At 50.3% G+C, this 11,769-nt stretch overlaps 1 protein-coding gene across 1 annotated transcript in view; it reads right to left on the minus strand.

Annotated features, from left to right (window-relative positions):
- The window catches only part of Acsl6 (acyl-CoA synthetase long chain family member 6), a 52,886-nt gene extending 49,832 nt beyond the window's left edge, over positions 1 to 3,054 (minus strand). The window contains exon 1 of the mRNA XM_048334187.1: positions 2,986 to 3,054. Coding sequence (XP_048190144.1) covers positions 2,986 to 3,034 — 49 coding nt within the window. The 5' untranslated portion in view covers positions 3,035 to 3,054. The remainder of the gene's footprint in view (positions 1 to 2,985) is intronic.
- Between the last annotated feature and the right edge of the window lie 8,715 nt (positions 3,055 to 11,769).

Below are 11,769 nucleotides of genomic sequence, written 5' to 3' on the forward strand. Positions count from 1 at the left end.
TCTTGTCATCATTCTCTGGTACCCCCAGTGGATCCAACCCTAAGTCCCAGAGGGCAGGGAGCAAGGTTAGGGATTTATCTCTTCCCTTTTTGGAGCCTTGCCTCAATTGAAGCCACATCCACTCTGAATCCATAACATCCTAACATCCCCATCCTACTCTCACCACATTGCTGCCTCTACTCCCTAACCACCCACAAGTCATCCTGGCTAATGTGGCAAATTAGAGGGCTCCTCTGGGTCCCCCAGGAAGGTTTCCAAGGCACAAGACCCTGAAAAACCAAACCCTCATCACAGTTCTTCTCTGCACATGATGGCTAGTCTGACCTCCCTAGTTAAGAGTTTGGCCCACCTGCTTCTAACAAATGCTCCTGTGTCCTGGCAATGGGTCAGGTATGAACTGAAAAGACAGAGAGCCCTATGCAAGGACATGGGGTTGCATCTGTCTAGAGGACAGGGTGCCTTCCTTTCGTGGTAGGTACATATTTATCCACCATGAGTGGTGCCTCTTTCCATTTTGTACAGTCAGGCACAACCGCCAGTCCACTGCTCCCATCATTTTGACGGAGAGGACTTATTTTCTCATGCCACGACTAGCATCTGACTCATTCTGAACCCATTTTACTTGTCTCCCTGTTGACTATTCAACACACCAAGGGCATATGAGCTGGTTCAGGTCTCAGTGCAGCCCAGAACACATGGTGCTTCCCACAGTTAGTCAGTTCCTCATCCAAGTGGCTCTCTCCCTCTTCCTCTTTTCCATCATTTTCTCCCCCAAGGGCAGCCCCTGTGTTATTTCCCTAGAGCCAGATTAGGTGGGAGGAAAAGTACATAACACTATTCAGAAGTGGCACTGCATCAGGAATGTTCCCCCTCCTGCCCCCCACCTTCTGGGGAATGGAAGGGACGGAGTAGCTGCTGTGGCCGCTGGGTTATAAGAACAATACATTCCCGGTTGAGCCCAACAGTCCTCTCTGTCCCCTCTGCTCCCCGAGGTCAGGAAAAAGTTGGGGTCCAAGCAAAGTAAAAAAAAAAAACTAAGAAGAAAAGAAAAAGGGTAGAAAACCCCATCATGCTCCTGGGGTATTCCAGCCAGTGACAGCCATCCTCCACCCTCAGCCTCTTTCAATGTAAGCAGCCGTCTCAAGAGAGCCCCTGCTGACCACTCCAAGACCACTGTACAGCCCCTCGGTGAGGCAGATTGCCCTCTGCCCTTTCCCTATTCAAGAGGCACCAGACCACTTCAGGAAATGCTCCTCAAGGAGGAAGGTCAGAGGCCAGTGGGAGTCAGGAACGGTCAGGCCTTACTTTGTAGATAAGGGCCCCACACAGTAAAGGGCTTTTTTTCCCTCAGGTTGCTGATGACCTCTTTTACAAGCAACTCTGTAGCCCACAGACATTCCCTCTGCAGCCACAGAAGACCAAGGCTTCGGAAAGCTGCCTCAGAGCCATGGCTGAATGGGGTCCTACAAGGGGATAGGACAAAGGCATCCTGGCACTCAGAAGGGACTCAAAGGCCACCCGTCATCACTCAGATGATGAACCAGTGTTACAGCAGCACCACTGCCATCAAAACTGTCATCATTGTCATTACTCCTCACCCTAGCTTTAGTTCTGTCCTTGTCCGTTAGGTGTGTGCATCAGGACTGGAGTGGCCCTGCATAGCCTGTCATCAGACACTGGCAGACAGAAGGGGCTTAGGGAGCTGAGGGGATTAAAGAGGCCTTACTCTCCCAGTCTCAGGGGAAGTATTCCTGTGGCCTAACTCAGGGAAGGAGGGAGTGACTGCCTGGCTCACCAATCCTCTAGGTTCAGATACAAACAAGCACTTTGCATTTGCTGATCAGTTAGAGCCTCAGATGGAATCTCAGTGAGCCAGTTATTATCCATGTGACACTGGACAAGTCAATGCATCCCCTAACCTCAACAGAAAGAGAAGACACCATGACCTCCTAAGATTTGCTGTGAATAAGAAAGAACGCATGCAAAATCTCAAGTGAAGATCTATCTCAAAAGGATCAACGTCCTCCCCTCTCTTCGGCTCCAGGAGAACTTTATCCACTTCTGATGTGTCATTTCAATTTGAAATCATAAGCACCAACGTTCTCGAGCAAATTTGCTTCCGGGCTTAGGCCCTGTTTAAACCCATTTTAAAGGTCAAGCACTTCACATATATCTGTCAGGCTGAATCTGTCTGTGGGGGAGGAGGGACAGGCTGTGGGGGTAGTGGAGACCCTTTGGTATCATAAACGCTGGGAGGGCTTGGAGGATCACTGAGGGGAGAGGACATTTCAAGTAGGACTGGTCCATCAGTGGTCCAGGGCAAGAAAGCCCCCAGGAGGTGGGCATAATGGGTTGGGAAAAGTTCTGGGCAGGGATCCAGCCGCGGGGGGGGGGGGGAAGGGGGGTCTGGGCTAAGAGTGTGCGGGGATGAGGGGTGGCTCCGGTAAGGGCGGGGTGTGGATGGGGCTGTGTGGGGGAACAACCTTGGGCAGAGCGGGGAGAGCCGGTAAATCTGCTTCATAAAAGTCGTGTACTCTGGCTTAAGGGCGGGCGGGGAGGGGGGTCCTGAGGCCGCCCCGGTCCGGATCGGAAAGTCCGGGTCCCTCCCGGCTCAGGTATCACGATCCACAGTTGACCGGCTAGGGTCCCCCCGGCGGACGGGACGGGGCGGGGGGCAGGGGTTAGGGGGCGACACTCTGGGCTTCTGGCAGCTGGAGACCCGACCGGACACAAAGCCGCTGCCGGGCGTCCGTCCGTCCGTCCGTCCGTCCCGGCCCGGATCCGATCGGGGGCCTGGGGCCTGCTCCGACCCGGCGGGTCCCGGCTGGGAGGGAAGAGGGGGCACGAAAACGGAAGGGCGGCTGCCGCGGGGTCGCGGTGCCCGGGGGACCCCGAAGGGGCGATGGCTCGGCGGCCGCGGGGGGGGGGCGGAGCCGGAGGGGGACCGGGGTGCGGGTCGGGTGGGCCCCCGGGGCGAGGACTCACCCGCGAACAGCCAGAGGGAGCCTCCGGATACGAGGAAGAAGGTCAGCATGCCGGTGGGCAGGGGCCCGGCCGGCCCCGCGCGGCCCCGCAGCCCTCCCCCGGGCGGCCCCGCAGCCCCGCCGCAGCCGCGCCGCACCGCAGCCGCGCTGTCCCCGCCGCCGCCGCCGCCGCCGCCGGGTATTTTTAGCCCCCGCCTCCCCGCGCCGCTGCGGAGCCGGCGGAAGGGGGAGGGCGGCGCGCGCGCACGCAACGCGGCTCCGGAGCCCCGCTCGCCGCCCCGCAGCCCCGCCGGGCCCCGGTGCGCAGACCGCCGCCGCCGCCGCCGCCGCCGCCGCGTCGGAACCGCCGAGCCCGCGCGGGGGAGAGGCCCGGCCGCGCCCCGCGCCCCGCGCCCCGCGCCCCGCGCTCCGCCCGCGCCCCCCACCCCCCCCCCCCCCCCCGCCCAACGCTCCGGGGAAAACCGGCTGTGCCGCCGCCCGCCCCGCCGGCACGCGGCCCTCACCTCCGCGCGGCCCGCCGCGGGGGGCCCCAGGCGCCGCCGATCCCGGGAGAGGCGCGGTGAACCGAGGCCCGCGGACGGACGCCCCCGGGGCCGCGGCCGAGCCGGCCGGCCGGGCTCCGTCCGGGGCTGGGTGGGTGGAGGCTCCGGCCGAGGGAAGCGGGGAGGGCTGCGGGGCGGCCCAGGTGGGACGGGAACGGCGCAAGGTCAGCTCGGAGGCTGCACAAGGTCACCGGCGGCCGCCCCTTCTGGGGGAGCCCCTGCTGCTCACCCGTCGGGCTCATCGGTTGGACGAAGGCGCCGGCGCCCCTGCAGGATCGCGGGGGTCCCCGTGAGGTCTCCGTACGGTTCCTTGGTGGCACATGAAGTCTCGAGCTCCCCCCCCCCCCGCCCCAATTCCCGCAGACCTGCAGCCACCCAGCCTCCTCGGGGTGACACGCGGCTGGGATGGAGGAGGATTGGACGCCCTCCGTCTCAGTGTCCCATTGCACCCTTTTCTCTTCCTTTAAAAAAAAATTATTTTATTTTTGCAGTATTGGAGTGTGAATTCAGGACCCTCATACCTGGTTGGAGCTCTCTACCACTTGAGTCTTACCTCCCACCCGGCTTTTTTTTTTTTTTTTGCTGTTTTGGAAATGGAGTCACTTTTCTGCTTAGGCTGACTTCAAACCATGAACTTCTGCTTCCGGAGTAGCTAGGATTCCAGGCGTAAGCTACTGACGCGCAGTCCAGTACACGTTTCTGAAAGAATAAGGATAGGTAGTTTCATGGGGACTCTAAGGACATCTAGACAGCCTGAACTTCAGGATCACCTACCAATGCCCTTGCTTATTTCCCTCAAAAACGCCAATAGCCCCTTAGGCCTCAGCACCGAGGACAGCGCTCAGGCGGCCCAGCCCTCTCTACATTCAATTCTGTCAGGGTAGGCACTGGCTAGGAACCTTATCTCCAAGAAGACAATGGGAAACTAGAGAACAGAGATCAGGTGGCATAAAGTAGCCAGGTGGCATACCCCCTCCCCCCCAACACTCCCTGCCCTGTGTGCGGCTGTGTTGCAAGTGGGGGTGGGGTGGGAGCCTTTTACCTGTAGTATGAATATATAGCACGTCTGTGCCCGGGCCTGTCTGTGTGAGGCCTATAGAACTCTTGAGTCTACAGACGTGTCACTACTGTTCCCCATGCCGGGGTCTGGATACTGGGATAGTTGCTTTAGCTTGATCCTAGCAAGGATTGTGCTGGAATCTCAAACTTGGCAAGGCTTCTCCACGAAAAGTGTCATGGGCCGCGTGGCAGGATCCCTCCCAGCAGGTGACAAGGCTGTCAGAAACCCACCTCACTCCCACTGGCTGCAAACTAACTGAAGACCTGCATGCTACTCAGGAAGAGACACAAGGGGGAACCAGAAGGCTAGACAGACAGAATGTATCTTTCCAGTTAGAGTCCTAGGGAAGTGAGCAGATGTCAGGGAAACAGCATGGTGTTTCTTCACAGAGCAGGGGGCCCAGGAGCCAGGCAGCAAAGACCCAGGCCCAGACCCAGGCCACCTCCTGCAGCACTTAACTGCAGAGGAGGCCCTGTGTGGCTTCTGGCAGTCTCCTCTCCACAGTGATGTCATGGGACACATTTAGCCTGGCCTCCTGCAGAATGTCTCATCCGGTTATTCTTCCTACAGATGTCTCTGCTACTTGCGAATATTTTAATTCAAAAACCTGTGCTGGAGCTGTGACTGATTACAGCTTAGCTGATTGTATTTGTTTTTCCCCCTCTGAGCATAACTTAGCTTCTCCTGAGGGATAGAGACAAGAAAGCCCTAGGTCGGCTGTGGGATCATGGAAGGATTGCACGGAGTGATAACACCTTCTGGAGGAGGGATGGAGGAAATTACCCTGGGGAAAGGAACAGCAAATTTTCCTCTGGATAGAGCACCTGCCAGCAACCCAGCAAGACCAGAGGCAGATGGAGATACAGACCAAACAGGCCTAAGGAGTAACTAGGACTGTGTTTTTGTTTTAATGTATACCTTTCTCCCAGTATCCCAACTATCTTTATATTTAAGCCCAAGGTTCAGATGACACTGATTAAAAGCTTTGTACTTAGAAACTAATTTGTTGTATTGAAGCTCACTTGTACAACTACTTATATATAACAACAATAAGAATGAAACAACCAAAAGCTCTTGTCTGTGTTATAAGATGGGATATATAAGATAGGTCTCTTCCCTATACCATGTCTCTGCACTTCAGCTGAGCGGGTGGCCAGATTTGACATATGGAACCTTTGGGTATTTGGACCTAGGGTATAAAACTCCTCTTTCAAGGACACACAGGGAGCTGGCCATTTGTAAGCCAAGTAGAGAGTTCTCACTAGCAATTGACTGTGCCCTCACACTGATGTTGGATTCTACACTCTAGAACTGTAATGTTATTAGAAATCCAGTTTACCAGCCCCACAATGCCAATTCACAAATGAGAGCAGGGTTTGGGGGTGGGGGGAGAAAATAAGATTTATTATTTGCCATGTAAGAGGACAGAGAAATCCAAGTCTCAAATCTCTGTCATTCTCCTTATAGGAGCAAATGTCTTCTTTTATAAAGGGCTAGCTCAGGGGCTTAGTTCTGGGATGTATGGTGGATGCATGCATCCTGCACATCGGGAGCTGGCCTTGGTTCTCAGTTACTGGCTTACTGGAGCCACATCTCTGAAGTTATGTCTTGTTTGACCAGGGTTTACACTCTTCCCCGGGTCAGAGAAAGAAAAAGGGAGTGTGCCGGGCTAGATTTACCTCCCCCGGTGCGGGGATGCTAAGCTTACTCCCTTATCAGTGCTCCCCTTTTCACCCTCTCCCCTGGGCACCTGACCAGCAGGCAGCCAAGGTGGAGTGAAGGGACACGGGCTAGCCTAAGGTGCACGTGGCCATACGAGATCCCTTTTCCTCCCTCCTTACCCACGAAGGAAGTCAGGCACACGGAGTCTCGGAGACAGCTTCAAGAGCAAATCTGATTTAATAAGGGAGTGGCTAACAGTTGATATAGTAGGGGTGATGAGAAAAGGGGTGATAGACCAGGAGCTGGCGATAGGCTGGTGAGCTTATCATAAGACCCCCTCATGAGCTAACGTCACCTGCATAGCACCACCCCATGGGCAAAGCCCGCGAAAATGGGGAGCACATGGGCTGGTGAGAAAGTTGGGGGGCTGGTCGCAAAGCCAGTTCTTCTGGTTCCGGACCCAGAGAATTGTGGCCTGCTTCCGCATTCCCCCAGGGCTGGGGGAAGGGCGGCGTCTCGGGAGCGCTCTCCTCTGCCCTTCCCCCTTAAGGCCAAAGCTGAACCCCAACAGGAGTGGAGAGAGATTGTCTGATGTTAATTTTAGGCTTCCCAAGGAGGAGAGATTTGTGTAATAATCAATAATCAATCAATCCCGTTCTTCCTGGATTACAAGATGGAGAGAATGGCTCAGAGGGCAGATTAAAAAAAAAACCAACAACGAATGCTGGAATGTCCAGCTTTTATCCTGACTTCAAATAATTTATGGGTCCAAGAAAGGAGTTAACGTTTCTCAACAAAAGAAATGTTTAAGCACCCATTACACGAGTTAAAAAGATTTTGTGGGGGGCTAGGAATGTGGCTTAGTGGTGAAGTGCTTGCCTTGCATGCATGAAGCCCTGGGTTCGATTCCTCAGCACCACATAAACAGAAAAAGCCAGAAGTGGCGCTGTGGCTCAAGAGGTAGAGTGCTAGCCTTGAGCAAAATAAGTCATCAGGGACAGTACTCAGGCCCCAAGTCCAAGCCCCAGGACTGGCAAATAAATAAATAAATAAATAAATAAGATTCTGTGGCTTAAGTCATCCAGTCTGTGGCATTTTGTTATGACAGCAGTAACAGACTAATATAACAAGGTGAAGTCATTTAATTCTTGCACCAGGAAAATACAACTTGTTTGTGTTCCTGTTATCTAGTCGGTGAGAGAAGAATTCAGGTAAGATTTGGAGCATAGTAAAAGTGATAGGAAAGTTTATTAAGAGAGGAATATGGTAGAGAAAGATTTGTTACATGGCATAATGCCATGGGGAAGACAGTACTTCAGTTCATTTTCAACCATCTTTTGGGTATGGACAGAACTGTTAGATTTTAAATATAAAAAAGAATTAGGGAGGCTGGCACTGGTAACACACGCCTGTAATCCTAGTTACTCAAGGAGGCTGAGATCTGAGAATCGTAGTTCAAAGCCATCCCAGGCAGGAAAGTCAGTGACAATTTTATCTCTAACTACTAGTAAACCAGAAGTAGCACTGTGGCCCAAAGTGATAGAATACTAGCTGTGGACAGAAAAAGCTCAGGAACAGCACCCAGGCCCTGATTTCAAGCCCAATGACTAACAGAAAAAAAAAAATAAAAGAATTAGGGGCAGAGAGCAAGAGATATGCATAGCTTGAGCCCTAGTTAACTGCCTACTTGATCATTATCTCTGTTTAGGTTTTCTTGGAGTCTTAGAGAAATTATCAATGTCAAAGTCATCACTTGAAGGAACCAATCTGGTTCCTAGACAGTTTCTTCTGCTCCAGGGGGCAGATAATTGTCCTCCTTTGAAAGCTGGTCAGTCTTACAGAGCTCTGCTATTTCTTATGGGTAAGTTCAGTTCCTTGTGTTAACCTGTTACCAGTGTTTCCAAACAGAAAGTGATTACAAAGTGACTATAGAAAGAATACTTTAGGGCAAAAACAGATACAAAATAGAGGGAGACAAGCTTAGCTTTTCTCCTACTTTTAGTTAATTCATGGGTTCAAGTTGGTGCCCCTTAGCAAAAACATTTCAAGTACTTTTTACAAATACACTTTCAGCAAACTGCAAATGGGTTATCTCTAGGGTAGAGAGATCTACCTCATTTTCATTTATCCTTTGAGTTTGAGTACTTACTGAATTCTGGTGAGAAATTCCTACCCCTAGGTTCAGTCTCAAGGGTGAGGTCTCCTATGAGTCTGGGAAGTTTTAATCCCAGTTTAACATTTTCTCTCAAAGATCCTGTGATTTCACCCTTCATTCTGAGCTTTCTTTGTATAACCTTTTCATTCATGACTAGCTAGTACCTATCATCCCCATGTATAGCACAGTTTGATAAATATTTATTAAATGAATGAAGGATACTGTTTACTCAGAACCCTATGATGCTTTTTTAGCCCTAACAATGTATTTCCTCCTCATGTTATTACTTATTTGCATTTAAAAATGGATACATAGTAGTCATTCATATTTTATTCACTTATCAGGGTATATATTGAGTCCCCCCATGATCAAATCACTGTTCTCCATCCTGGGAACGTAGTACTGAATAAATGGTTCCTGCCCCATATGGAGTTCCCTTGCTCTGTGGAAATATTACTGTCTACCTGTCAGGCAGGAATTATCCACTTATTTAGGAGGCGAGCACTCTTGCCACTAGGCCATATTCCCAGCCCTATCCACTTATTTAGGAAGAGCTCTCTTCATTGAAAAATTTCTGATGAGCCAACAAGACAGACACAACTAATAAAACTCTTCTCAAAAAGAAAAAAGAAGTGCCACTGAAATGGTGAAGAACGCCTATAGAAAGACAAGGTGAATGAAGCCCTGGAAGTGCACCAAGTGAAGAGTTAAAGATGGTTGAGCCACTGATACCTACAGGTTCCCGAGGAAACACGTGTAACTACAGGATTTAATGCAGAATAAGCTATATTTCACACACCTTCTAAATGAAACAAGATCAAAGATAATAATGCAGCTGGATATCATGCCACGTGGGAGTGTGGAAGGTCATTTCACAAGCAACAAAGAAGGCAGAAGACACAAAGGAAAGGACCGGTGGGCCGGGCCCTGTTGAGAAAACCTGTATTCCTAGCTTCTCAGGAGACCTGAGCATGGAGCATTAAGGTTTGAAGCCAGCCAGGGTAGACAAAGGCCAAGAGACTCTATCTCCAGTTAACCAGGGGCTGGAGCGGGGGTGGGGAAAGCTGTGGCTCAAGTGGAGGAAGGTCATCAGTGAGCAAAGAATGACCAAGAACTTGAAGCCCCGAGTTTAAGTTCCAGTCCCAGTACTGGCACATTCAAGCACGTGCATTTGCACATGCACGTGCACGCACACACACACACACGAGTGGTAGATTTAAAAGTCTAACTACATGCAAAATTAAAATGCCTGCATGTTAAGAATCACCATTGAAAAATCTAAAATATAGGGGGCTGGGAATGTGGCTTAGCAGTAGAGTGCTTGCTTAGCATGCATGAAGCCCTGGATTCAATCGATTCCTCAGCATCACATAAACAGAAAAAGCTGGAAGTGGTGCTGTGGTTCAAGTGGTAGAGTGCTGGCCTTGAGAAAAAAGAAACCAGGGACAGTGCTCAGGCTCTGAATCCCAAGCCTCAGGACTAGCAAAAAATAAAAAAAAAAAAATATATATATATATATATAAATAGATAATTCACACACAGAAGTGCACAACACATACACACACACACACACACACACACACACACAGAGACACACACCAGGTAGCAAACCAAATCCTTCCTGGTGAACAATTTGGCAAAATGTTTTGCCATCTTCAAAGAAATTGTCAACCTCTGACAACCACCAGCGAGTTTCCTTAGGAATTAACATAAAAGGGAGTATTAGGAATTATTTGCTCAAAATGATTGTCATTGCAGTGTTACTTACAGAATTGCCCAGTCAGATATTATTGTAATGCCCAATCAAGAGGTCACATACATTTTTGTATCACAATGTGTTCTTTGCTGCCTGTAAAAATGATGATGCAGAAAAATCGCACAGTGACACAGAGATGTTCCTGGCACATGGCCAATTGAAAAATGCAGATAATAAAACAGTATATTCAGCATGATCTCCATAATGTTTAAAGGGATTTGTGTGTTCATAAGGGGGAAAGGGAAGGAAGATTGATAGTGATTATCAGTGGTGACAGATTTTTCTTTGCATTCTCCTTATAGCAAGAGAAATTTTTACTACAGTACAAACTATTTCCATAGTCCTTGTTTGGTTTTAGAAAGCACTGGAGTACTGGAGAGGGCAGATCATGGGAAGATCCTGAGAGAATCAGAGTTGTGCCCCTCTCATATGGTAGAGGGCCACTGCTACCAAGATATAGCACCTCCTGACCCTCCAGTCTCTTGGCATCTTCTGCCCAAGTCCTCCACTTCTGCTGTACCACTAGAGGACTTCAGTGAGCTGGGGCTTTGGAGAGGGAATAGTACTAGAGGTTGGCCACAGGAACCTTTGTGTAGCTCATGTCAGCCTAGGAAGACTGGTGGGAAGGGGAAGGAGGTCCTTGAGGAGGGGCCAGCTGCCAGGGATAGCAAAGGAAAGAAAGCTGTCAAGAGACATTGGTGCTTGCCCTAGAGGCCAGAACTCCTTACACTGAACTAAGAAACCAATGCCTAAGTCCAGGTGTACTCAGACCACAGGGAAACAGGTGTGAGCCACCAGTGCCAAGCTAAAGAATGCATATCTGTGGAGAATACACAAAGGGAGCAAACATCCCCAGAGGAGCAGAGATAAAAGACAAGAAGGATTTCATTGCTGAGCTCTCTACAGGATGTATGAAAGGTAGGGAGAATAGGTACAAGGGGTGGGGGTGGGGGCGGGGAGCACGCACAGGTGGCTCATGACTACAATCCTAGCTACTTAGATGCAGATGGAAGTTAGCCCAGGCAGAAAATCCATTGCCTCTATTGAAGAAGTGGCTCAAAAAAACCAGAAGTGGTGCTGTGACTCAAGTGATAGAGCACTAGCCTTGAGCATAAAGAGGCTCGGAGACAGTGCTCAAGCTCCAAGTCCAAGCCCTAAGACATACATACATATATAAAGAAGGAGTGGCTCGAGTGGTCGATCAGCAGCCAAGCAAGTAAACCTGAGTTCAAATCTCCAGGGGGAAAAGGCTCAGGTCCAACTATGTTATGTTTCAAAAGTAAAGATTTTCAGCAGGTCCAAAATGGAATCTAAAGTTTTAGGTGGCCCTCATCTTCTACTGTGCTGATTCTAAGCAGCTCAACAATCCTCTAACTGAGCCCTTTTTAGTCTTGAGCTGGTGAACACAGCTACTGTGGCTTGTGGTCACCTTTATAAACTTTTTTTCTTCTTTTATAGATGAGGAAGTTGAGCCTTCAAGAGTGAAGTGTTAAAGATCTACAGCTGGCCTGAGATTTGAACCCAAAGCCACCTCATCCCCAAACTCTGTGCTTTCCATGACATCCATTAGCAAGAAACTTGACCCAAAATAAAAATCACATAGAGAGTAA

The sequence above is a fragment of the Perognathus longimembris genome, chromosome 25 (assembly GCF_023159225.1).
Source record: "Perognathus longimembris pacificus isolate PPM17 chromosome 25, ASM2315922v1, whole genome shotgun sequence".
In the NCBI taxonomy this organism is placed as follows: domain Eukaryota; kingdom Metazoa; phylum Chordata; class Mammalia; order Rodentia; family Heteromyidae; genus Perognathus; species Perognathus longimembris.